The 27,998-nt window shown below is 39.1% G+C and overlaps 3 protein-coding genes across 7 annotated transcripts; 1 reads left to right on the forward strand and 2 right to left on the reverse strand.

The window, feature by feature from the left end:
- Positions 1-981: 981 nt before the first annotated feature.
- LOC103713124 (methyl-CpG-binding domain-containing protein 2-like) lies at positions 982-13,823 on the reverse strand. 2 transcript variants are annotated; one of them, XM_039129793.1, is made up of 6 exons: positions 13,466-13,823; positions 12,922-13,058; positions 11,168-11,757; positions 2,837-2,890; positions 2,524-2,687; positions 982-1,824 (listed from the first exon to the last, which is right to left on the reverse strand). In XM_039129793.1, exons 3-6 carry the CDS (start codon positions 11,734-11,736, stop codon positions 1,607-1,609), a joined length of 1,005 nt encoding a protein of 334 aa, XP_038985721.1. In that variant the 5' UTR covers positions 11,737-11,757; positions 12,922-13,058; positions 13,466-13,823; the 3' UTR covers positions 982-1,606. The 2 variants fall into 2 exon arrangements, with proteins under 2 accessions (XP_038985721.1, XP_008798160.1); XM_008799938.4 differs by lacking the exon at positions 12,922-13,058 and having other exon boundaries at positions 13,466-13,818.
- Positions 13,824-18,683: 4,860 nt separating this feature from the next.
- Positions 18,684-21,853, reverse strand: LOC103713123. 3 transcript variants are annotated; one of them, XM_008799935.2, is made up of 4 exons: positions 21,423-21,555; positions 21,260-21,332; positions 20,488-20,722; positions 19,046-19,508 (listed from the first exon to the last, which is right to left on the reverse strand). In XM_008799935.2, exons 1-4 carry the CDS (start codon positions 21,473-21,475, stop codon positions 19,186-19,188), a joined length of 684 nt encoding a protein of 227 aa, XP_008798157.1. In that variant the 5' UTR covers positions 21,476-21,555; the 3' UTR covers positions 19,046-19,185. The 3 variants fall into 3 exon arrangements, with proteins under 3 accessions (XP_017699781.2, XP_008798157.1, XP_008798159.1); XM_017844292.3 differs by having other exon boundaries at positions 18,684-19,508; positions 20,488-21,332; positions 21,423-21,853; XM_008799937.4 differs by lacking the exon at positions 21,260-21,332 and having other exon boundaries at positions 21,423-21,853.
- Positions 21,854-24,179: 2,326 nt separating this feature from the next.
- On the forward strand, positions 24,180-27,997 carry LOC103713122. 2 transcript variants are annotated; one of them, XM_039129796.1, is made up of 3 exons: positions 24,180-24,463; positions 27,323-27,451; positions 27,548-27,997. In XM_039129796.1, the coding sequence occupies exons 1-3, from the start codon at positions 24,272-24,274 to the stop codon at positions 27,626-27,628; spliced, it is 402 nt and encodes a 133-aa protein (XP_038985724.1). In that variant the 5' UTR covers positions 24,180-24,271; the 3' UTR covers positions 27,629-27,997. The 2 variants fall into 2 exon arrangements, with proteins under 2 accessions (XP_038985724.1, XP_008798156.1); XM_008799934.4 differs by having other exon boundaries at positions 24,182-24,463; positions 27,564-27,997.
- Position 27,998: the final 1 nt, after the last annotated feature.

The raw sequence follows: 27,998 nt of genomic DNA on the forward strand, positions 1-27,998 counted from the left end.
AGAGTGTTGTTAGAGAATATCTCTCCTATAATCTCTAAAAATTATTTATAGAAATTTTTGACAAAGAGAATAATACATAGCTTCAAATCTTTATCTAATTATTACAATTAGAGGATATTTCTCCGACAATCTCTAACGGATATTTATAAAAAAATTTAATAAATATTGATAACGGATAATTCTAAATATTTATCCAATTACTATGCCGTTGATATTGTCAGAAATTCTATTTATTCATAATTTTATACCGTATTGCATGAAATAAAAGATTCTGGAAATCTCACTCATAGACTTCTCTCCTCTCTCAAAAGAAAAAGATCATTCTTTGAGAAACATCCATGATGATCAGAGTTTTTTTTTATATATAGATGATGACATGACTATATTCCGTCTCAATGGCAAAATAGATACAATCTATAGTAGCTCGATAAGAAAAATAACATATTAGCCGATGGCACATACCTTCGTACTAACAACTCAAATATTATGGATGACTAAGTAACAATTTGATTTCTAACTTTTCGAGTATTACACATCCACCATCGACATTTATATCCAAAACTTTAATAATAATAATACAAGTCTCACGAATAAATTGTACAACATGTAGAACACTGTATCTTTTTTCTTTCCTTTTTCATATAAGAGATGTTTTTAAGTAATTGAAAAATAAGATACACCATATCTGAATGCCTACTGTTTGGTCAACAAAAGATTTTATATAAATAAACTCTCGTAATTTGGATCAGAAAGAAGATTAGTTTAAGAAGAAGAATGCTGCATCACCTAAAGATGCGTAAATGCTGCATTTCCATCTAAGTAAAAAATGTCCCTAAGTTTATTCCATAAAAGATACAACGTCGACATCGGCTCTGATATGGACAACTCACGCAATGGCCTTTTTAACACGTCAAATACTCTGTCATTCAGTTCTCACTCTCAAAAACATAGAAGTGAAACAGCTAAAAATGGGCGTATATCATGCCAATAACAAAAGAACAATCTTTAATCTGATAAAATACAGAGCTATCCATACTTCTTACATACATGTAATGAGCTAAAATCAGTTGGAGCCTGTGAAAGTGTAAAGCCAGCAAAATTCTTTTCAATTCTCACTTCTGCTACAACTTTACTATTTTCGCCTGCATGTTGCATAGGTAAATAGACATAAGTGGATCGGGACATTCAATATCGTGTTCTTCAATGCAAAATGCTAAACAATAGCATTTCTTTTAACCCATGTTCTGCAGTTCAAAGTGGCCCCAGAGAAAAGAAAATCCGATGCTCTTAAAAACAAGAACCATCAAAGTTATCATCCAGCCACCCAACCAACAAGCAGCTCAGGAACAGTGAAAGGTAACTTAAATTGCTGTAATCCCATTCATACTCGGGATATCATATATGTTGGTATCTTTCTTTGGCAAAACTTTGTGCATTCCAGAACCAAGCTAACAAAAAAAGGCATATTCTCCCTGCCTATTAAGTTATATACCTATAACGCCCTTTGCTACCCTAGAGGAAAAGAAAACAAATAGCATCACAAACACAGCAGCAAGGTAGAGGAGACGGTGAAGTACAGCTCATAGGAAGAGGCATTTCTTGGTTGTTAAGCATCTTCTAACTTTATCTTCGGCTGGTCACAAACAGAACTATTGCACATATCCCTGGATGAAGACTTGGTTGTTTTCTTCTTTGCTGAAGGCAAGGGTGCTGGTTCATTCAGAGGGAAACAACCAGGCCCCTCATAATAAGGAATCGATGAACCTATTCCACCACTCTGAAGCTCCTTCTGAGTAGGGGGAGCCGCCCAAGATAGAGGATTCACTGCATCATGAACAACCATGCGTAAAATTAGCACACTTAGCACCAAGATGCATGTTTGTAAGTCAATGTTCAAGAAATTCAATCTTAGAAGCTTGAAAGCAAAAAAAACAAAATAGAATCTTTTATTATTATATCATCAAAATCTGATGGTATGCAGGTAAACGTATTGGAAGGATACAGAAAAACCAGAAATATCATGAAAATACTTGTGAGGTATAACGAGACCTGGTAACTGAAAAACATGAATAATACATAGATCCTATGAAACTAACCGTTGAGAAGTAACAAAATGACATTGCAAGATATATCAAATGTTCATGGATGATATACTAAAGCTGGTTCCAATGACCTTTTATCTGGACATACAACATCGCATGAAGAATTTCTCAACCACAAAGTGCTTTCCAAGTAACTGCATACAGGTTACATGCCAACAGGTTACAGTTGGAACTGGTTCTCCCCTTACCCTTTCAGCTCACACCATAATCACAGAACATTTCTTTAAGATAAACAGCTATATCTTAGAAAGCAGATACCACAGCAATGAAGGTAATTGTTAGATTGCAACCCCAAAGTTGTATAAGAATTTATTCATTGCTGAAAAGACCAAGAGCACAGATATCCTGCAGGACAATTCTGCAGTAGACAGGGTTTAGAAAGAACACTAAAACTCCAGTAACTTCCACTATATTCACATACCTTCTTCAGGTTCAAGGGGCCTTGGCAATCCCAAACCAGCACTATCACAAGGATTCATTACACGTGAAGAACGTTTTCTCACATAATTCTCTTGCAGAGGTTTAGGGATCTGAAATGAAAACTGAGATCTATTGATACCATCCTCTGGGTGTTCCTTCAAATACCTGCAAGTCCAATAACATGCACAGTATGTTCACAAATCAGAAGGAACGCAAATTTCTCCAAATTAAAGCCGTGACATATAGAATCAAGAATAGAAATTGACAATCTTGAAACATTTATTAGGTATGAATGCAAGAAATTTCATTCATACTTCTCAACTTCAACCATTGACCGCAGTTTCTTCCCAGACGGAGACACATAATACCTGGAAAAATATAGGAGTTATTATTAACACTTAACAGTTCAAAATAAAATATTAATAATGCATACAAAATTTAAAACTGTATTCCATGCTTGCCTTGGCATTAACAATAGAAAATAAAGTTTTCCTAGGGTGTCACCTGCCTCGTGCATAAGCAGAAAATTAGTTTTAATATGCACATATATTAATATAAAGGTCGAAAAGCAAAGAAAATCGACAAACAAATGAAGGCTTGTAAAATAGAAAATCCCTAGAAGCTATCATCACAAATGTAACGGAATTTTCTTTGGGAAAACAGAAACACTTAAGAAAACTTGCTTCTGCCAATATAGACAGGCCTAGGGGCCATGGAAGAAATAACAAATTAGCACTTTTACTTTTACTTTAGTTTAGAGTTTAGGCATCATTTTTTGCTTTGCTTCTGAAAAAGAATTAAAAACCACTAATGGTAACCCTTTGAGCCAACAAAATTAGTAATGTTATCAGTGAACGTATTGAACGATATAATCAAGAAAGACTCTGAATACCGAACCGTACTTCAAGTGGGTGATGGCATTGCTCATATTCATGGTTTTGTTGAAGTAATGGCAGGAGAATTAGTATAGAATTGACAACATAGTTGCACCATTATCACTGGCTAATGTGAAAAGACCCAGGGTTTCTAATAGCTGTCAGTGAGTTTAATTTTAAGTCCTCAAAAGGAAGGCACCTGGAGGATGCTCTAATTTTGCACATGCCACATTTTAACCTAATAAAAGCAACCACCTACATCCCTTTTGCCAAAAACAGGATAAATCCATAAAATTCTTCCCATACTGCCTAAATCAACTCCCCTCCACTCATCTAAAAAAAAAATCTACCACGATATTGGTAAAATCTCATACAAGTCCAACAAACTAAGAAACCTGAACAACATATGCCATGACACCACAGTCAGAAGAAAACGATTTCACTTAAGCACAAAGTAAAAGGCTAAGAGAGCCTACTCTTTCACAGAAGTGCAAATTATTTAAACCACAAAAATAATGTTAAGCTTCTAGACAGTAGAAGCCAATGCTTGAAGCAAGGATAAATCAAACTAGATCAACCTCTGTAGAAGTTGTTGTAATCTTGGTAGATCTTGGTTTGACCAACAAGTAAAATTTTAAGCTCAGCAATAACAGAATCAAGATCAAAAAAGGAAGAAAAAATAAGAGAGAAGAAAAGGAGCCTAAAACAGATCAACAAAGTGGGCAAGGAAGTTTTACAGATATTTCATATTTGTTTTTCTCCCCCTCTTTGAAAGCAAAGGCTCCAACAACTATGAAGGGTTCAGAAAAGCTTTACAATGTACTGCAAACATAGATCACAAAACCATTGCCTGCTTGAAAATAGAAGCATTATGGCACAAAACAAATAAAACTAATTATGCGAACTACGGTCGGCGGAACCTTCCCAAACTGGGCGGTTCCGAGCTGTCCCGGCAGCTCATCGGGACGGTTTCGGCAACAGAAACAAAAACCGCTACCGAAAGCAGAGAAGGAAAGAGAGAAAAAGAGAGAGAATGAGTGGAGGAGAGAGGGAGAGGGAGACCGGCGGAGGGTCGACGGAGGGCCGTCGCTGGGGCAGCAGGCGGAGGCCGTGGCCGTTCCCCTATTACGTTTGAAACAGGAGCCCCGCCGCGGCCTCCGTTGCTGCCCCACCGCAGGCCTCCGACGGCCTCCGCCAGCCCTTCATCAGCCTCCCTCCCTCTCTCCGCCTTCTCTCTCTCTTTTTCTCTTTCGTTCTTCCTCTCCCCCGTCTCTTCTACTGTGTTGGTACAGGCTCAGCACGGCTTGGCACAGGCCCATACCAACTTGTCCCGCCAGGCAACCAGTACGGTGCCCGATCTCGGTTCCGCCGATGCTGATGCAAACCTTCTAACATCATGCTGGTGCATATTTGTGCAATAAGGTGGATTTACCTCAAGATATATTGTAGGAAAAAAAAGTAGATTAAATAGCAAAACCTGCAAATGAAGACTTTTGAAAAATCATTTTTTTCAGAGGTGCCTGTTGCGGCCGGTTTTCAAGCATTAAGATATCATTTTTCCCTGTTCTTGCAAGTTCTCACAATGTTGCCCCAAGAAAATGCCAATTCTAGGTATCCAAAATGCCACTGAGCTTCTGAATCTAAAGCATTATAACAGCAAAATCTCATAATCCTTCTCTACATGTTGCTGTACATACTGAAAGTTCTTACAAGACTCATTTGTTTTCATAAGATCGAGTTTTGCCTGGTATCTAGATTGATGCATCTTGAGATTCCTCAAGTTAAGCCTCCTGAATCTTCAAGCTATTTATGGCCTTGTTATAATAACATTAACTCCCAACTCTTATCCTGCATCCCCTTGATAGCATTCAAAATCATAATACACATAAGAGTTCTACATGACCCCTCAAGATATTTTTTTTTTTTACATCAAAGTTAGAGCTTCTTACACTTGTTTTAGATTATAATGTCAGTTTCATATTATTTCTTTAAATCCCTAAATTGAGCGGAATGGAGGAAAAGGATTCACGTAGCCAACCCCAACTAGTTTGGGATCAAGGCTTAGTTGAGTTGAGTAGAGTTCTCTTTTAGAATGCAATAAGCAATAACTATGTAGTTTGACCTGAGCTACAGCATGGGTGATTTTGAGTGTTCAGACAAGCCCATGCATTTCCAGAGGGCAATGAGAAAGCTAAAATGCTATATTCTAGGTTTACCTGAGTATTTGGCATAACTTTCAATTTTGCCGCCTATCTTCCCATGTCAATAAAAACCAAACACAGATAACACATGATATAGTAGGCATATCCTGGCACTTCCTACCTTACACAGGAACAATTTTGGTGATACATTATTCCATATTAGAGATTTCAATCTAAATGTAACTTCGAACAAAAAATTTATGTGTACACATTATCTTCTACAAAATTAAACCACAATATTTTCATCCTTTCATCGTATCTCTTGGGGATCAGCCAGCATTTGTCCATCCTAACATGATTTTTCAGCTTTATAAGACTAATTGACCTCTCGACCAATCTTCTTGAATTCACTTTATAACCATAAATCGAAAAACTTCTAATCCAATGAAATCATAAGCATATCTCCCATTGTATCTTGCTGCCCATACACGACAAAAACTACAAAGATGGATCCACATGCTTCCCTGTGTGTTAGGTATTCTTGTTGACAGATTATGTGCTTTATAACCTGATGAAAGCGATCATCAAAATCGAAACATGACTGCTATGGCATCCATCATGAACAACAAATTTTATTAAAATCTGTTTAGAATGTTTTGAACAATAAATTCATAGGTTTCAAAGTTGGAAACTTATCAAAATGCCAAAGCGGTCGCACCACTAAATGGCTAGGTGGAAAACCTAGGCAGCCAGGTGGGCACCTACCGCTAAAAATCCGGTATGATAGCATTGTATAATCAAATAATCACAAATATAATAGCCCTAACCTCCAGGTTTCCCCCTTTGTCCTTGTTGGTTACTGTCAACCCTCCACTAAATGGAGGTGAGGGTCTAGAATTAAGAGAGGGCAGATTGATGAATGGTTGTACAGATTAGGGATGGTTGTGGTCTTAAAGAACGTTTTAAAATGCTTTGATAATTATGCTCCAGGACATATTAAATATAGTTTAAATCTCAATACTGGGCCCACTTCAGCTTGTGGAGAGGTCAATATGATACAAGGGTGATGCAAGATGGACAGGAATGACCATTAACAACAAGAATGAAGAGAAAAAAAATTAAAAAATAAATTCAAAAACATGGTGTTCTAAGACGCCAGATCATGCCGAGCGGCAGGGCACAATCATCCCAGTCTGTCAAACTGAGATGAACTGGTCTGCAAAGATCCGGGATCCCGGATGCGTCCCAAGACATGGTCTCTCTTCAGTCTAGGACAATACCTCCAAGCTGGACCGAGACGAATCAAGTCCTCAATCCCACCTCTCTCTCAAAATATATATATATATATATATATATATATATATATATATATATATATATATATATATATATGTGTGTGTGTGTGTGTATATGTATGTATGTAAAGATGCCAAAAATTTATAGTTTCCAATAAAACTAGAAATAAGCACCCATTAGTAATAAAGCAACTTATAGATGGCTAGGCACTTTGCTTGGGCACTGGCCTTGGCACCCAAGTGGGCACCTCGCATAGCATCCTAAAAAATATGTACCTAGGTAGTGAGGCTATATCCAAGCACATAGGAAATCCCACCTAGATTGCTTTTGATTTCCTTGCAATTTAACATCAATGGCAACTAATCAACAACCCCACCATCATGAACAACCTTATTTTTGATCAACGATATGAGTTGGCAAAGTCCGCCATGTGATCCTTCCATAAAAAATGGCAGTCTTAGTCATGTGATCCTTCCATAAAAAATGGCGGTCTTAGTCATGTGATCCTTCCATAAAAAATGATGGTCTTAGTAACCTTAGAAAGAACATCAAGTGTTTGAAAGTCAAGCAATACTTCATTATCATCGATGCAATCTACTTTCATATCCACATTTGTGATGAGAAGAACAAATTTCTCCTTAACAACGTCAGACCCTCTTTTTTAAATTAAATAGAGTCCCAAAAAGGAAACAAAACAATTTAATGTCAAAGAGTTGAATGGCAACCTGAATGAGCCCACTTGAGCAAATTTCCATTCACCCATTAATTCTTATGCCTGCCAAGGTCTAAGCTGGCGTTTAATGTCTCTGTTTCCATTTATACTCTTTATCCGATGAATCTATCGTCTACACTATCTTTTTTCTCCTGTGATGAACTTGATTGTTTTGAATATGAGAAGATTTTGTTTGTTGTTGCTCGGGCTTCTTACCCAGCATATTGCCTCACAACTAGCGGAATCATGATCTAGACCATAGATATAGAATCACTTTCGGAGATAGGATGGAAACACTTTTGTGAGAAGGTCAAACCAAGGACCTATAAAAGTTGGGGCTACCCCGTCCCCATGGCAACACAACAATGTCCTGAGGGAGGACTTTAGAGGCCTTATAGTAGCGCAAACCTCTTTTTCTTTCACTCTAGGTCATCCGAAGAGGGTCAATCCAAGATCGTACAGTTATTCTTAAAAGACAACAAATGCTCTCAATTACTAGGTTCCACTCTCTATCTGAGTTCTTTCAGCTTCATTATTTCGTGACGTGGTGAACGAAAAAAAAAAAGAGTCGAAACACCCTGACACAAAAGAGGGTTTTGGATTGGTTTGTGAGGCAACACTCACATTTGTTATCTACAATAAATCGGCAAACAAGTTAGGTGATAGGCATAGGATTAGAACAATTGCATAAGAACCCTTATGTCCCCTATTTTCTTTGAATTCGCATATCGAAGCATTCTCATAGTTACCTAATCGACAAAGAGAGGCTCACTCAGAGATGACGATCTATCTCAATCAGATGTCCACGATCTACAATCTTTCATAAGCTAGCGATCCCAGAGCGCGGATGTTGCAATGAGACAATTAGGTCCCTCCGATTGGCTTGATTCCCTCTTCCAATCACGAGAAGCGGTTGATCGCCATTGAAAAGTATTTGGTTCGCTAGCACCATGGAAAATGCCAATTTCTTCTTTTTTTTTTGCCGAAGGTGTCAGCAGGATCATGTGATCTAGCCTACCAATGGCTAAATCCCCATTGCCTGAAGTCTGTTTATTGCTCGGAGCGCAGTTCATTGAATTAAAAAGAAAAATGGATGAGCGGATGGTTACTCACTTTCTTTCCATTATTTTTTTTTTGGGTGCCCAAGAGGAGAGCGCTATGTGCTTTACAAGGGGTCTTTCAGCATCAAATCTGCATGGCCCTTATGGGCTGGGCCACACACATGTACAGTGGCAATGACAATGGGAAGCAAGGTTGTAAGGCGGAGCGAATCCGAAAAGATTGCCTCAATTCAGATTGTTCTCTACAACTCGAGGACAGAAAGTTGAAATTGCTAGTAATTGCCGATGTTATAAGCCATAACACTTTTCGATTTATATTGTGGTAGAATTAGCTGATCCTATCTTTGGAATGGATGAATCGATCCATCAATCTTCTCATGGAAATGTCAAGGTGTTCGAGGAATCCAACTTTGGGTTTCATCCTCTTATGAGGAAGAGGCCAAACCAAGGTCAGCGGAATCGGTATCGAGCACCGTACCGATTTTCTGGTGGCACGAGTCGGTATGGGCCCATGCCGTGCCATGTTGGGCCTATACCGACACAGTAGAAGAGGCGGAAGAGATAGAGAATGAGAGAGAAAAAGAGAGAGAGAGAGAAGGGGAGGCTGAGGACGACTGGCGGAGAGCCGGCGGATGACCGGAGAGCCACCGCGTGAAGGAGGCGGAGGCCGGAGAGCCATCGCGCGGAGGATGTTTTGTTGTATTCACTATACTAATGGACCGAGAGCCAAGCACGATGATAGATCTTACCACCACTAAATCCTTCATGGTTTCTACATGCTGCTCAAGCTTAACTCTCGCTTCTACCAGATCCTCTAGGGTCTTCAAATTGGCCAAATTGAATAGTATTCAAGTCCACAATTAGACCAATGGATGTGAAGGCAGATACATCCCATCCCTCTTTTGATCGTCAACCATAGGGATGTGCACCACAATCAGACCAGTTACGATCAAAAGGCAAATACGCCAAGCAAGGTGCAGGCCAATGGAGGAGAGCACTATCGACCAAAGATGAGATTCAAAGTAGAGAGAAACCTAAGGGGTGGTTGGCCAGCGGTTAGCACTACCCATGCATAGGAGGGGTGGTCAAACTACCTAACATGCATGACAATAGTGGCCTATATGGTGCACAATAGCAAAGACATTTGTCAAAACCAAGTAGTGACAGCCATCTTCCCACTACCCATGACATGAGAGGTAGGGTAACACTATTTATCATCTATGGCAATAGTGGGACATGTGGCATGTAATAGTAAGGACAAATGTCCAAGATGAATAGTGACACCCATTTTACCCATTGCAAGAAGCCACTTATAAGTATCAGATTGTAAAATTGAGAAAGTGAGTTATAAACAAGCCCATTTATCAATGCATATCTTATCAATGGATAAGAAGCTCCAGCATCCAAACAGGCCCCTAGAGACTAGCCTGCATAAAATGCAATAAAGCTTATAAACAGATGAAATTTTAGTTTTCTTCTGGGGACAAAAATGCCTTGGGAGGCTAGCCTATTTAAATGTAATAAAGCTTATAATGGAGAGAATATTTCCAACTTTGAATTATCTATATCATTTATATGATGCAATACAGAATTTCATAGATCAAGTGCACAAATATGAATCTCTAAGAATCAAACTTATTGAGAAGCATGTAAATGAGGTACATTTACATTAGCATTAATTCTTACATGGTTCATAGAATACAAGAGCCTCTAAAAGACTGAATTCATCTACCATGAACTAGTATTTCACTAGATTGTTCCAAGCATACAGTTCTTACATGACTAATGAGATATATGTAGGACTCTTTAAGTCGCAACCAGAAAGACGAACCTGAAGGTTAGAAGATGTTATTTATATGCACCATCAATGTTCATGAGGCTGCAAGCAACGCACTTTGATTTGATATCTGTATGAATTATTTCCACATTCCACTTATATGTTGCAGAACATCAAAATGCTTGCTTAAATATTTGACGACTTATACTGATTGCTCAACTGTTTGTGATGCAGTACGTTAGATTTTGGTTTCTAATACAATGTGTTACTTGAGGCACCAGTTATCAAATGCAAAGCAAAGCTAAAGTCAGCTTAATTACCTCAAGAATAACTAGAAAATACAAGACACAAATTTGTTTCAAGACCTAGACGTCCATAAAAGAAGAAGATTATCCATATACTTAAAATGCATAGAGTGAAAGAAGCAAGTGCTTATAGGAAACCAATATATACAAGCAATTATATTTCCATAAAACAATTTCCAAGATATAGCAAAAGAGCAACCACATTTTTTCTAAAAATTTTGCAAAATAGTAAAAAGCTATCCTACTTCTAATTATGTGGATAAAAAGATTTGCATGTTTTTAAGGTCTGCCGACTGCAAATGCCTTTGGCGAATTACAACTATATCCTGTGGGAAAGTTGCTATATGGTAATGACAGCAGAGGTACCTTTAAAAAAGGGATAGAGTATAAATTTTCAATTAAAAAAACAAGCAATTCTTTAATGAGGACTGGCCAATTAATTATTGAAGATAAAAAATGAACAAGAGCAAAGACATACACATCTGCGAATCTAGTGCTTCCTTCACCTCTGATTCTAAGCAACCTTTCCCAGCCACGAGGTGGTTGAGCGATGTTAGGTTTATCAATTGCCCAGAGTCTACTACCATCCTGAGATATATCTTCTGGATCTTCGCATGATATATCAGGCCGCCACTCGCGAGCTCGTTCACATACAAAAGGTTCTTGCAAGATAGTTTCACGAATTTCTTCATACTTCTCTTTTGTTGGAATCAGCCTCCATTTAAAACATGCAGCACATTGGACAGTGAATGCCCCAACAGATGGCAGAACTCGACTAGAAGAATTTGGTGCCATGAAATTTTGGAATGACGAGATATGATTCTCTGTGTAATCAGTAACTGCAAGAGCATCTTGACCTGCATCACCTGTACCAGGATTGTAAAGTACTAACTGCTTTGAAGCACTTTCAATAGATTTATCACCACTGCTCTCTGCATCAACTTCAGCACCATTCAATGACCTTTTACGACTACATTTCGAAGGTTGTGGGGATTTGGAATATGCCTTCTTAATTTTATGGAGAGCGTCTTCTGGATTTGACTGCATCTGAACTAACTCTCCCTAAACCTGTTATCAAAAACCATGAGATTTCACAAGTACCAGTTGGCGAATCTCTGCAGGAAATAAAATATACAGTCCCAAAATAATGCTTTTGCAAGACTATGCTTCTGAAACTGAAAAAAAGGTTCCAAAAAAAAAAAAAAACAATCTGACGCGTTGATTTTCATTGGAATGGCTTGATTGCTGGAAGATTTTCAGAATCACACTTTCATAGGCAAACATTCTAACAGTCCAGATAGTTCCTCAACTGCATTCCTACTTATATTCCCTATGACATTCTGAACTATAACAACAGGTTATCGCCATTCCTCCAGTGCATATCACTCTGACTAAATGACTAAGTGTTATCCCATTTTGCCAGGATTTAGTGGAATGCTCGGTCAATCGGTACAAAACAATTGAACATACTGCACTGACCCTGTAGAGACTCAAAACAACCATTGCACTTCATATTCTCAACCAGATACCCATTCTTCACCCCTAAAACTTAGTGCTACCAGATGCTATTAGTCAATTCTATAGCTACAATTACAATCTAATTTTTATTAGTCAATTCCATAGCTGCAATTACAATCCAATTTTTCTCCAGTCTACTACAAAAGGTGCTACTTGTACTGTAGAGATATGCATAGCAATCCCACTTCCTAATAGTCTTTCGAATCTCTGTGAGTAAGAATGCACCAAGCTCCATCAATGATCACATATATGCCAACAAGCTTTATCTCACATTTCTGCGGGCTAGTTTGCGACAGAGACAATCATTCGCATATCTCAAATACACATTGGATGAAGCAACGTATCTTAAATGCATCATCAGGAACCTGTTTTCCCAAAAGGTCCAAGCCTCATTCACTTTAGGACATCATGATATCATAACAAATGTCCATACTATATGAATTCACCCCATCACTTGCCTCATACAGTTCAAGAACTTTCTTCTATATGCTTTCTGAAATTTTATTGCTTGCAAAAACTTTGTCTGCTTAATCTCTAAAAGTTAAACGCCCTCTATAATGTTTAATACTTACACTATTGAAAGGATCACACTTCACATAGACAATTAAAGGAATGTTCAAGGCTGCCGCTGAAAATGGAAAAGAAATCTACGGCAAGAAGAAATAAGATCTTGAGAAGTGTCTCTAAATAATCAAAGATGCTAACTTTACTCACAAATCGCAATCAACACTGCAGTCCCCTCATCAACCACCTTAAAACGCAAAAGCACAGCAATTAAATTATCAAGCCCTGTCGTAAAAGCCCAGTTGAAATTCCTGCAATTGTACTGTTTCCTTTTCGATCACGAATACCTTTAATTCATAAACCACAGAGAGAATTCAGAAAATAGATAAATACGTAAATAAATAAATAAATAACCTAGAGAAAACGGAGAGAAATATTCAAACTTTTAGCTGCATGTAAATCCTAAAAGCAGAAAGGCGGCTAGATCCAAAAAGAACATTCTTCGGCGGACAAAAAAAACAGCTATAACTAAATCCGAAAAAGAATATTCTTCGCCGGACAAGAATAGCAGTATACCTAAATCCGAAAGGCAAAGAAAGGAAAGATCAAATCTACCTAAAGAGGCCCACACTCCGCCATCAAAAACAAACAGCACGCACCATCCGAAAGCAAAACACCCGACAACCCACCCGATCGCAGATTATGAGATAAATGCAAGATATGATGCAAGAAACCATGTAAAAATCGCACGCACCTCCGCGGATCGACGTCGCGATCGATTCCCGCAACGATTTGGAATCCGGAAGCGGCGGCGGAGCAATCGACGGTCGGGCCGGCGATCCAAAGTATCCGAGCGCGTGGATCTTGAAGACGGATCACTCGCCCCGAGATCCGAGGAGGAGAGAGAAGCGATCTCTCCCGCTCCGACCTGCTCTATCTCGCCCTCTCGTGGAAGGGGACTAGAGGAGTGGTGGCGTGACGTCGTATCGGGTCGGCGGATACGGAGGCGTTACGATGCTCCGTTTCTTCTCTCCTCCGGGGCGGTTGTTGCGGTGTTTGCATCCCACCTCGATATTTATTCTTCTCACGACACCGAAGGAAAGTACCGGGATCGCCTGTCTGGAACTAAACAGAAAGTCCGGCATCTACACGAAGAGGAAATGACCGGATGGCCTCCTGCTTTTTCCACGAAATGACCGGGATCCAAGTCCGTACCCATGCCACCTCATTGGAGAGATCTCGCCACGTGGACCTCAATTTTGGCAAGCGGAAGGTGATAAGACAGCAGGCGTGATGTAACGGCCGTTAACGTTTCCGATGCCTGCGATTGTACGTTCTATTATATCTTTCTTTTCTCCAAATGTTCCACACACAGGATGCTGCATTAGAACTTTCTTAATGCTCCATTTGGCTCCTTTTTTTTTTTTAATAATTTTTATCAGTAAAAAGTTATGAGGTAAGCATCCCCTAAGGAGGACGAGGGAGAACATGGGTTGTCCCTTATCCGGTTGAGTACGACTAGGGCCCAATTAAACGAAGATGCCCCTATATATAATATAAGATTTGCAGGTATATGTCTACTATCTTGGTGGATACCAAATGGCTTATTGATGATAGGTAGAGCATAAATGTGGTGGAGAACTCGTGAGTGGACTCTCTTTTCTTAAGACTCTGGCAGGCCATATTCAACGTCAAGGCTGCGGACGGACTTCAGATCTGCAATCTTTTTAGTGCGGAGGGGACGGAGTGGGATGTCGGCAGAATTTTGACAAGCGAAAGATGATCGAGACTGTAACAGTCGTTAAATCGATGCCTGCTATTGTACTTCCTACTATATCTTTTTTTTTTTCTTTAAATGTTCCACACACCATACTGCATTAGAACTTTCTCAATGCTCCATTTGGCTCCTTTTTCTGTCTAATTTTTATCAGTGAAAAGTTATAAGGTAAGCATCCCGTAAAGAGGACGAGGGAGAATATGGTTTCTAAATTATTGTTATTCTTGTTATAATGATTGGTAGCAGCAAAAGAAAGGAGTCTATATATTGCAATTGGTAAAATATTTTTACATCGGATAGCAAGATTTAAAATTAATTATATATTTTGCATACATGATTGCAAGCTGCTGTTACTACTAAAAGTCTCGATAATTATTAACGTGGGTTCAAATCCCAACTTTACCAAAATCATTGTATTTTTCTATTTAATATGCCGGCCATGCTTGAAAATCCAAAAAAATTAAATTGGACTCCCTGCCTGCGGCTCGGTTGTAGTCTTGTAGATCGGATATATAGCCTATCATCATGTGGAGCTACTGTAGTTACAAAAAAATCCTTAACAAGTGAGCATCTACCGGTTCAGGCGCTCGGCGGGGAAGGGGGCCGGAGCGATGCTCGGGATCAGCCGGAAAAGCACTTGAAGGTCGGGCAGAGCCCGGGGGAGGTGAACTGGTTCAGGTGCATCCTCAAGGTCCCGATCTAGGCAAGGCTATAATCATAGGCCGAGAATTGACCACTATGCATGATCTAGACGGATCTATCCCCGAATCTGATGAACAGGGTGGTGGGAAAGCCGTAGGAGGTGAGGCAGATGGTGGCAACAAAGGTGGTGTTGAAGATGAGCAGCGGTGATGATGCCATGGCTAATTGTACCCTAGGCAAATTATATTCTGCACAATGTGCACCAATGTAGCCGTGCACCACGTCAATCAAGCCGTCTCTTCTTGTGGGCCAATCATCGAAGAGTACATAGTGTATGGGGTCGAGAGGCCAGCTACGCAGTGCATGCAGCAGGATATAGTTTCTCCTCTGTTTGTGTAGCTGAAGACAACGAGCCTATCTTCATATACCGAGGCTTTGAGATCTCTATTTTTGTCTCCCTCCATCGATTTGATTATTGCCTGTCATCTATTGCTTACTGCTTCTCTAAGCAAGATCTCATCGAGGAGGCTAAATACCATGGCATCGAGGCCCACCCCTGATTCAAAATGGCACCATTGTGGCTCCTCGATTTCGATGCCACCCTTACCGCCACCATCAGCTCTACCTCCTATGGTTTCCCCACCATCTCATGTACTGGATATGGGGACAGATCCGTCTGAATGGCGCACGAAGGCCATATCTCAATGCCCCAAGCACCATGAGGAAGGGGAGGAGCGATGGGCGTGAATATACTTTAAGCTTGAAGTCCGGCCAATCATCAGCTCTAGTTTGGTGTAGGAGTATTTGAGCTGCCGAGCGAACGTCGACTAACGACTGGAGTTGGTCGGAGCAGATAGATTGGACCAAATGGCTTCCAATATTGAGCACCATGATATTTTTTGTGCCCTTCATTGCATCATAGGCCACAAAGGGCCAAGCCTTCCTTCTTTCTTTTTTTTTTTTTGCTAGGACAAATGAATCACACATATCTAATATAAGTACATCTATAAAAGTCAGAAAAAAAAATATTCCGGAACGGGGGTGGCATGGCAGCGTCGACTATCCGCAACATCTCACCAGAATGGTCGGCAATAAAGAATACAATCTAGTCCGTAGTTCTATTCACCTTGTGGTAAACATGACTCGCCTTGAAGGTGCTGCGCTTTCTAACACATTGTCAGATATCCAAGAGCAGTAGGTATCTATGCACCTCCATGGTCTATCCATGAATCTAGCCAATGACAGCGGCTGAGTCGCCGTCCAGGTGGATGAAGTCCACCAACAAACATGATCTCACATAACTGATCTCTGCCTAGGCCACTCTCAACTCCGCTACAAGGGCAGAGGTGTCATAGATCTAACTCCCCCCCAGCAACAATAAGATGCAAATCTGGCTCCCCTTACTGCCGCCATCGCTCATACTGTTTTCGAAGTTAATCTTGAAAAAACTCGAGGGTCAAGGATTCCAAGTGACGAAGATCAACCTGGTTGCTGCTGAATCTTAAAAGAAGTTCCAAGTGTCTCAAGCTATCATAGGCTCTCTAGGAGGGGGGAGGGAGTGGATGGCTTCTGCTACCTAAACAAGAACCCTCTCTATAATGAATCTTGACAGCTAACTGCTTTTCTCAAAGACACAATCACTTCTCACAAGCCAAATGCGACACGTCAAATAAGCAATCCTGATATCTTGATCTCTGGTAGGGGCTCTCTCAGTGCAATCCCTCAAATAGAAGAGGAAGATCTTGATAGGGGCCGCCGACCAGCCTTCTTCATATTTTTCTGATTTTTTTCTTTTTCTTTATAAATAAAATGTGCCTAGAGGCCATTCTCCTGAACCTCCTTCTTTCCATCTAGGACTACAAGTTATCCAATCCAAGTCCATTGAAGTGTTGAACATGTCTAAGCAACAGGTCACCCGAAAATGAGGGGAAAAAATAAAAGAAAAGAAAAACTTTCTTGCTTAAACCTTGTACATAATTCATGGGTCACTTAAGCCGAATTTCTATTTACTCTTCTTGGACAAGTCTTGAGCAAGGGATGATGCAAGCAATGTAATAGAAAGTTTTGTGCAACTCTTTACACTCACATTGTTGATAAGAAAATTCAATACAAGCACCAGCACTAAGTATTTCTTGACAGAGCTTTCTTGCCTAAAAATTAGCGTATTTTCTATCCCTATATTCATGTCCATATCTAGTTAGTTTTTTATGCCATCCAAAATAGGGTTGAAATTGCATCGTTTGCTGGTCTAGTTTTTATGCATGCACCTTATTGATCTGAAGTTGTTTAGGTAGACTGTACAAGAGAAATGCTGATAACATTAAAGTAAATTAATGTAGCAACACCGAAATTCAAGGAAATATTGTGTGCATGCGTTACATGTATACATCTCCCTCTTGTAATTGGAAGGATCACTATCTAATTTCTTCATACAATTATGTAGAGCAGTCTCCAAGGACGACCAACATAGTTTCATTCAACATACAAATGTTCAACCATATCATTTCATCGATAACCCTAAGAGGAAAGCATAGACAGTTGTGGTGGAGATCTTTCTACCATTAATTAATTTAACATACTTGTCCATTTGATTCTAGCGAGAAAAAAAGTCCTTCCTTTATTATTCCAGGCGTCACTAAATTATACAGAGTAGAAAGCTCTAAATCTACATGAACAAATAACACCTTGGATCATGGGAAATGATTATGCATTGTTAGAGAAAGTGATACATTTCTCTGGACAAAAATTATCATTGTAAAAATAAAGCAAATAACTAAATACAAGTGAGTACAGTATTTCTCTGAAATCCCATAAAAAAGGCACAAAGAAAAATATTTCGAGGTACCTACTATACGTACATGAAAAATTTATTGTACCCACAAGCGCTACTTAACAAACTCATAATCAGCAAGCCCGAGTGTAGCAATAAATCTGGCGCCACCCTGCTGCTATGACAAGAGAATTTTTCTGTGCGCACATAAACAGGAATGCGGTAGCATTAATCATGCAAAAATATAATAATTATAATAAGAAAGGGACTTCAAATTTGAACCCAATGATGAAATTTCCACCATGATCAACTATAGCTTTTTTGAGAAAAATTTACTAAAATAAAAGAATACAGACAACCATGTTTACAGACTAAGACACAAAGCATGCTTACAGAGCGACAGATACTTGCGTATGCACAGTGAACATCCTAATGCATGGTCAACAATTAGTGCTGCAGCGATTCTCCCTTCATATATTATTCCCCTATTCCTCAGATATTTCACAACAGCCAACCAAATGATAGTTTTCCTGACAATCCATTTAAACAGTGTGGGAGGCTAAGTCCAACCAACTGAAATCAGCAAGAACCATTTGTCTATATAAATCAGTACAGAATCACATAAAGATGCATCGATACTAGTAAAAGGCAGAGGAGAATGGTGAATTTCCTTGTGTGCCAGATGGTAGTTAAGATAGCTCCATATAATACGCATCCAAGGCAAAGCCTCATTATGGAAACTCGAGCTACAGGAACCTATCAACTACCAGTTAAAAAAAAAAATTAAGCAACATTCAGAGATTTTTTTTCCTTCAAGTTTTTGCATGTTTATTATGTGTAATGAACATAAGTTGCCATATCACTTTATCATCAGATAGGCATCAACTTTCAAAAACACCAATGGCCAACCTGCTTAAAGCCACACTCACTACAAAAGAAAAATTGAGCGAACAGGGGCTACCGCTGGAGCTGGACCACATGGAAGCCGAGATTGTGGAGGGCTACGACACACTGATGTTTCTCATTTCAAAGATAAGGCCTAAAAGAGAATCCTCTATTCTACAACTGGAAGCTACATGCATGTACAAAAGGAGCTTCCCATGGATTCTCCTACCTTAAAACAAATCCTTCAATTCTTCTGCTGGAATATGTCACAGAATGATCGAAAGAAAGAGAACAACAAAAGCAATCAGACTACCATCACTATCTCCGATTCCCGGTGCAAAGCTGGAAAAGCTGGAATATCCTTCGCCAAAAAGGCAATGGTCATGCATTCCGCTGTTCATCACCAAGGCCACATGATAGGGGTCGATGAGTTGGCTGGCAGATGGGGAGTCATGCAGTGCTGCTGCCACTGATGGAATCCTTCAACACCCACTCCGTCGACAGCCGCCTGCTCTCTGTCTCCTTCTACTTCCATAGATGTGCTTTCAACTTCTCCAGCCTCCATGGGCTCCTGGGATAACCCGCTATATAATTTGGGCTCACCAAACCCAGTAGCGGCCGCAGGCCCCTGGTTTGGCAACCAGGGAATCACCGCTAGGCAATTATTAGACACAACTGATTTGTGTTCTATTGGCATCTGGTTACCCGACTGGAAAGCTTGATCTGGAGAAAGTTTAAGCAAAACAGTTAAGAGCTGCAACACCAAATGAATCAAAGATGCAGATGTAAATGCCCAATGTTTGATCACGGCTTTATTGCATATTCGAAGTATATAGTTTTATAGAAGAATTAACCGGGTCCGAGGGTTGCCGTAACCATCCATTGCTTCGAGACGTCTGAATGATGATGAAGGATGAAGGGGCCGTCCAGGCTAAGCATGTATTTAGAGAAGCCAACAGGGTTGCGGATTGGATGGCTACCTATGTGGCCAACCACGCCGGTAACACCTTGTGGGCTGGGGATAGGAAGCTGCCTCGGAAACTCTGTGATATTCTATTTTTTGACTTTATTGGATGTATTCGTACGCGTATTGTATGAATTACCCTAACTAGTTCGCGAAAGAGCGACTTCAATTGTATCTCGCTCTTTATATTTAAGAGAAAGAAAGAGAAATAGCATGGGTGAAGAGATGAGAAAGAGAGCTGCTCTTTTGAAACTCTTTTTGAGCATAACAACTTGTTTGATATCACAAAGAAGAAGTTTGGAGGGTAATGAAGCAATAATCTAAACTCACCGTAGCTGCAGGACACTTAAGAATTTAACAATGAGAACTTGATATACAAGATACAGAGACAGGGCCTGTTTGGTATTGCTGCTTCTGCAATCTATTTCTCTTTTTCCAAAAGCCGAGAACAAAAATGAACTAGACTGCATAACATGAATGATGAAACCCTTTTTGTTTTTAAAATAGAGCTTTTGGTAGCAAAGTTTTATTGCTTTCAAAAAGAGCAAAAATAAAATCAACGAAGAGCAAAAGTTTTGTGCAAATGCTATCTTCAACATCAATCTCCATCTGGCGTGTCATTGATTTGCAGATAAACAAAAACACAAAACGAACAACAATACCAAACAGGCCCTTAATTTTTCATCCAGGCAAAAAGGAAAAGAAAAAAAATCAAAAGAAGGAAATGTGATTGCTTACTCTTGAGACCATGGATCAGGTCCGAGCTCACTCTGAATGAAACATTTGATTGACCTGGGGACAAGAGGAGTTGGGCGTCCACAGGCTTATACAGAACAAGAGCTCTCTCCTCATTCAAAGCAGGAACTGGCGCCGCATCATCCGTCATAGTGGATCCTAATTCCACCACGCTGCTACTAGCACTCATTTGATCTCTTGGGTCTTCTTCTTCCATAATTGGCAGCAGCTCCGCGTCCTTTGGAAACGTAGGAAGGAAAGAAGAATAAACGAATAGAAAGATTAAAAAGAAAAACAAAACAGCTACTAAATGGCCAGGTATGAATCGGACAAACAAACAGAGCAAAACAACCAATCCATTAATTTTCTCTATCATCAAATTTGCATGGCGACCGAGGAAAAGCCAACTTGGAAAACAATGCACCAAAGACGAATCCTTTATGTGAGAAAGAAGGTATAATTAATGATGCTGTTATTTGAAAAAAAAAAAAAAAAAGAAGAAGAAGAACGATTGGGATTTCACACAGGGAATTAGACGGAGAAATACCAGAATTCATACGTCATCGTGAACCAACTTAAAGCATGAGAAGTTATCACTTAATAAATGGTTTATGACCAAAATCTCTTTTTCCTCTTAAATTGGTAACCTGCGCCTCCCAAAATCAGATTTTTTTGTTTTCATCCCTTAAACCACCAAAATCCCTCAACGATTATTTATATCCAATCCGCCACCAAGAAATCTCAAATTGTAAAAAGAACGAAAAAAAATGCTGACATTGGAGGATCTGATAAAATCGAGCATAAAGGTGCAAGAAATCATTGCAAATTCCATGTATCTCGTACAAAGACTGCACAATCGAAGGAGAATCTGGTTAGAATTTTCTGCCAAAAGAAGCAATAACAATAAATTTCCAAGGAGAAAAAAGAGGCTCCCTTACCAGTCTCCTAATCTTTTTAGCCGGCGACGACAGCGAGAATTCCGAGAACCCATTGAAGACCTCCTCCAGATCCTTCCTCTTCATCTTCCCCGACAGAATTCCAGCCATCTCCCTCCAACCAACAATACGTAAATCCAGTCCTAACCCCAGCACCCAATTAAAATCCTCCCCAAATCAGCCACCAGAACACCAAGATTAAGCGATAAAATCGCAAACCTCGAAACTCCTTTTCGCCGAAATCAAATCCCTAAGGTTTCGAATCTCCTACTCTCCAACAACTTAGGGTTTACTTTAGAGCTTGGTGCCGATGGATGGAATAAAAGAGTGGGAAGAAAACCGAAGGTGGTGGACTGGTGGGGGATATTCGGGACGCTTCCTCCTGTCTCTTGATCTCTCCAGAAGAAACTTAGCGAATTTTATGTCATCTTATTTATTTTTACTTTTTTAATTCCTTTTAGGGCCATGAAGGAATTCCTGGGGACTCATTTATTTCCTTTTTTTCCCCCGCCCTCCAGCGGAAGTTTTCAGATGTATTTTTCTAGAAAACCCTCCACATTTAACTATTTAAAGTACCTACCGGATAGGGCTGAAAACATAACAAACTTGGATTGGATGAGTGCATTAGTATCCTTGTACATTTAGATTTGACATATATTGATACAAACATTAATGTTAATGGAATGCAAAAAAATTATTTTAATTTGTTTGGGACAGATATGGATACATATGGGATATCTAAAATGTGAGACGGGAGTTAAACCGGTAAACTTTACAGCCAAAAAATTATTACTAAATAGAAGTTAAGTTAAATAAGTAACAATTATTTATTTTTTTAAAAAATATACATATCGTATAAAATTAAATAGAATTACAAACTAAATTGAATATTCAAATATAAATAGGATGGTTGTTTATTTATATTCATATTTTTTTCAATAAATATAAATATAAATATGGTTATTAGTCTTATCTTTCTCTAAATAAATTTAAGTCTGAAAATAAATTCAGATGGACATCATTCAATCCATTTTTACTATAAAAATGTGGAATTTGGTTGTGGATTTTGTCTTTTTAATGACTTCCGACAACGAGCTGCAATTTATAAAGAAAAAATAGTGCAGGAGCTTGTTTGGAAGGTGAAGCCAGGTCTTAATAAGGCTCAGTTTAGTCTAAATTCACTATTTTTCTATATATGTATAAAGCATTATGTTTTTGAAACACATCGAAATAACTGGAGGCAGCTAGTTACATGCATCGAGACACTGTCAGATTGAAGAAAGAAGCAACCTTTGATGGAAAACACCTGCTTTCTTTAGCATTACGAGAGAGGTTAGATGCATCGTCTACTGCGATCAATGTGGGTGGAAATCCTCTTATACAGTGAAACACTAATCTAGCTGTTTTCTTCTTTAACAGGGAACCGAGCGCTTGGAAATTTGGGGAACGTTCTGATCCAGGAAAATATTATGACATTGCCTTTACAGTAATAATCATATTTTGGAAGGGTTCCGGAGTAAAAACGTACAGCAAAAGATTTATCACTTTATAACAATATGTTCAGAATATCATTTTATGCGCAATTATATTGGATTCATGAGACAAACAAATTTGTTATATGATATTTAGAACGGAACTAAACATACGACCGCATGGATGGATCCTCACATATTACACCCGTTTAAACCCTAGCATCTTCGTGTGGGCCAAAAGTCCAAATCTATTCAAATTCAATCACAAAAACTATAATCAGTTTCCAGGCAATCCAAATGGGTTCATGTTGTATATCCCCTAGTCCACATAGGTCAAAAGCCGGATTTGCTCCGATATCATTTATAGCAACTTAGAACCTCATATAAAAAGACTAGCTAAAAGATATTATTTAGATCATTTAGTACTATATAAATATCCGTAATCTCCTCAACGAATAATCGATGTGGGACTAAATATACGTCCGCACGGATTCTCACATTACCACCGTGTGTTTTGTATGTCACAGCCCACAGATTACTTTGCTGGCTCTATGCATCGCATAGCTGGCAGAAACAGTGGCATATTTTCTCGAGGGATTAGATTTGTTGATTTCAGGAGCAATGTTAAAGCCAGACATCTTCTGAGGATGAAACATATCCTCTAATGCTTTCTTCTGCCAGAAGTTTTCTAACTTGCCTTGGATGCATGCATGCATTTTATATATACACTTGTTCACAAGTCGACTTGCTTTTTACCAATGTTTGCACAAGTCGACTGCATTTATGGAGTTGTTTGTCCTGATCAAAATCATAAAAAAACAATAATTACCATCTTATAACCTTTTGGGTTTACAATCTACAGAATACAAGCAAGTTCTGACTTCACAGCAATCAGCACTTAATTCCGCACAACAATTGCAATGCGTACATACCACAAGTGCTAGTAGTTTTTGAGAAGCAGCTCCCTGCTCTGCTTCTGTGGGCACCACACCTGGTATTAAAATTCGTACCGAATTCTATATTAATACTATTTTATTATAATATTGAAATATAGTATAATATAAAATAGTAAAGTATATTAAATATTGATATAGTATGATACTGTATATTAATTTAGTATCGATATAGTACGATATACAGATTTCCGTACGTGTGGGGGCCACGGTGGGGGCCTTTTCTCTGTACTTTGGGTGGAGTAATTGGTTCTAGGATCGAGTAGCTTTGTTGGGTTCAGATTGGATTCTAACCGTTTGATTCAGGCGGGGTCAATTAAATCAATGAGTCGGAGGTGCTTGGTGAGGCAAAAGTGGGGGATTGGATGGGTCCCATTTCCATTCCTTCTTCCCCAGCATCATCCACGGGAGGGGTCGAGGGAAGGAAATGGCGGTTTGGAATCCGAGCAGGTCGATGGATCTCCACCGCTGGTTGCGGTGTTCCCCTTCATCAGCAGGCTCGAGTTCAGCAACGGTAGCAGTAGCGTGGAGGGGCAAGAAGAGGAGAACCCGTTTGCTTGCTGCCAATTGCACGCCGTTACGGCAAAGCTCCGATACCCAGCAACAAGTAGAGGAAGAGGTGAGTTTGATTTCTTTCTTTGAAAACCAGCTATTCCAGTTACGGCAAATACCATTTTGGAGTTCGTCTTTTAGATTCATGGAATGGAAGCTACCGAGACTAGCATCATGCACACACTGCTCAAAACAGCATCTATGCAGGAAATTGGTAATGGCTATTGCATCATGACTATGTCTTCTTGCGCTGATTTGAGAGTTTTCCTAGATTTGTAGCAAGAGTGTTCGGCAATAAGTCTGATTTGGAGTCTTTTCTTTGCTCTCCTAAGTTTGGCTGCTCCTCTGACATCCTGGTGTTTGTGCTAGTATCTTTGAAGACTTGTGTATATGCTCAAAATGCGTTTATTTTCTGGAGATTTATGAAAAGTATATAAAATGGTAGGTGGTGGTGGTGGTGGTTTAATTCTTCCTTTAGCTATGAAATAGATTTTGGCCCTTATCAAATGGATGATTCATGGAGCAGATATGGGCTTTTAGCATGTATAAGAGGAAATGGAAAGTGGCAGTAGTTTGGTGGAAGATCTCAGAGGTAGTATGTTGTTTTAGCTTCAAGCAAATCTTCAAGTGAAGCATAATATGTCAATCCGCATTTAAATAAGAAAGCCTAACCTGCTCTGGATGAATAGGAAAATTCAGCAAATAAATATCATATAAATTGCCAGAATGTGGTGAAGAGTTGCTACATGCTATATAGTCTGATGGAATACTATTTCTTCTGAAAGATACTCAAATATCTTACTCCAAGATGTTCATAAGTGGAACTACTGATCATCTCGATCTTTAGAGGCTTTCAACTTAGAATTTTGACTTTCCTGTGGTTCTCCTAACCACGTTATCTTCAATCTACTGTACAAAATAGTAAAGAAATGGATGAAGAAATAGCGATAGAGTTCTAGCTGAATGGATGGATGTGTAGCACAAAGGTGCGACTAGGTTGTGTGATTAATATATGCCATACAATTGTGTGGAGAGTAACATGTCAAGCAAAACATAAAGTGAGTAGGCAGATATGAGAATGCTAAGGTGGACCTGTGGGAACACTGGGGAAGGCCATGAAGGATAAAGAATGAAATATGCTTGTTTGAGGATGCAAAAAGTTGCACATAATCTTGAGAAATGCTAAAATTCATTAATGATTTAAAACAGTTGCACACACAATTACTAATAAATGATTGAGATGCTGTGGGATTTGTTTCAATAAAAAAAAGAGAGATGCTGTGGGAATTGTTGGCTGTTTGCCATTGTGGGATGAAATAGAAGAATTTATAAAGCCAAGTACAAACAGTCGAGAGAGTGTGACAATTAGTTCAGTTGATAAAGTCGGTGGTGTTTCGATACCAGTGACCTGGGTTTGATTCTCACCCTTTCCCGATTTTGGCCAGGCTTCCTCCTGTCATAATTCTCACAAAAAAAAAGAAGAAAAAAAGGGTACAAATGGCTGGGAGGAGAAGGTTTACAAGTTTATGTTCAAACTGGCTGTTTTGTGGATGGCATCATGTGTATGGTGTTGGCAAGTTCCAGGTCATGAGTTATTGATTTGTACTGAGAGAAAAATATAAGAAACCAGGACGCAAGAGAGTCAGAGATACAGGAGTTAAAGATCTTTCTGTAAATCACTGGCAGCCCCTAAGATTGTCAATAAAAAAAAATCATTGCCCACCGGGATATTGTCAAGAGCTTGTTGAAGATGGCGGCAAGCTTCCAAGAAGTTTAACTTCCTTTCCACTAACACTTCTCCAGTCATGCCTCATGGTAAGAGGTTTGTTACTAAAATCTCTGACAGATTTTCAGGCTTCAAAGCTCTCCTAGACTTGCGTGAATTACTGCAGTCTAGGCCAGAGATACACGGGTTACGCACGCGTACCATGAGCTAACCAAAGTTGCCAGTTAGGTGGCAAATTTTGCTACCACTCATGGGCAGGTGCTGTCATGGACCAGGAACTGGCTACTGTATCTTCTACAATTGGTTCATAGTGACACATAGGATTGTATCTTTAAAGGAGTTGTGTACGATGCTCTGTCGTATGAAAGGAGGGACTGCACAAGTGCCTTCCAGAAAACAAATAAGGCTAGTTTCCTCTACTTCATTAGAAATAACCACTCCATTTGGCTCCAATACAGCAGACAAAATAGAACATTATGGAAAGTTACAAAAAAGCAAGAGAAAATCAGAATAGGAAAGCAACTTTGCAGATTTTGATACCTTAGATCGGGAAAAGAAAAACGGAGAAGGCAACCACAATATGCAGAAAGAGGGATTAAAGGTTTGGAAGCCTTTATGAAACTATCTAGATTTTGATTTGTTAAAGGATATAGAGTAAATTTTGTAATTGTGTCATATATCTGTCTATTAAAACTTATCATTCAATACCTATCTCTATAACGAGATGTTTTGTCTAGGCTACATGTTTTAGAGGGAGGGAGGAGCACAAATGTTTAGGATCAGGAAATGAGACCATTTATGAGATGGATTGCAGGAGATTATCATATTCTTAATATTTCTTTCTGCTTTAGACTTTCAATTGCTCTTTCTCCTTTCATTTTTAAAGGGAAATTGATGGTGAAAAGACTGGAGAGGATTTGCATGGTGAAGTTGTCTAGCTTCAGGTTGAATGCTGACCTGCAACAAGTTCACTCCTTTCTTGTCTCCTTTTTTCTCTTCCATATTTAAGGTATTAGCCGTGCTACTCAAAAGGCTGGCAAAAAATCAAAAGTAACTGGATGCTTAATCTAGTGTGGTTGTTGAACTATCATAATGTTTTAGGCAGACTCTTTTTTACAGCTTACACTAAATTTTGCCTATAGTACCCATTTATAGCATTATCTAATACCGTTCGCCCAATTTTTTTTTTTTTAAAAAAAGGAAGTAGGGATTATGTGTGATTCCTGTGATGGTAGAGGATGGCTGCTCTGTGACTTCTGCGAAGGCAAGAAGACCTATGTGAAGGCTGAGAACAACCGAATTTATCGTCGCTGCCCAACTTGCAGAGCTGTAAGTCCTTATTAGTTACCCAGAAAAGTAAAAGTTGCATCTCATGATATTTTGGAAAGTCACAGTATGATAATGCATATAATACTTGATTATTAGGCTTTCTTACTTGCAGATTGGATACATTCTGTGTGCAAAATGCAAGGTCTTCAAGTGCATTACCTTCCCGGACTACAGTGATGGTGAGCTCTGACCATCAAACAAGATGAATTTGATCTCTCTTTTTCCTGATTTTCTGTGATCAAGTGCAAGATATAAAAAAGAAAACCTTGATTAATGTATTTCATCAAATGTTATTGCTTAATCTATTCATTCTCTTGAAGTGAAACCTATATGCACAACTGGTATATACTGGACAAAGTGTAAAAGGCTATCTGATGCCTCACTATTGTCTCAAGAGTCTCTTGCCTAGTGGCCAGTTCTAAATCACTACATAGATATGAGGCACTTTATTGCATCATATAGTTCCTAAGGGATTTTTCTGCTCCAGATTGAATTTTTAAGTTGTTATACATTTTTTCTGAATATCCAGAAAATTCTGTTAGCTTCT

This window comes from Phoenix dactylifera, chromosome 9, assembly GCF_009389715.1.
Source record: "Phoenix dactylifera cultivar Barhee BC4 chromosome 9, palm_55x_up_171113_PBpolish2nd_filt_p, whole genome shotgun sequence".
Lineage (NCBI taxonomy): Eukaryota > Viridiplantae > Streptophyta > Magnoliopsida > Arecales > Arecaceae > Phoenix > Phoenix dactylifera.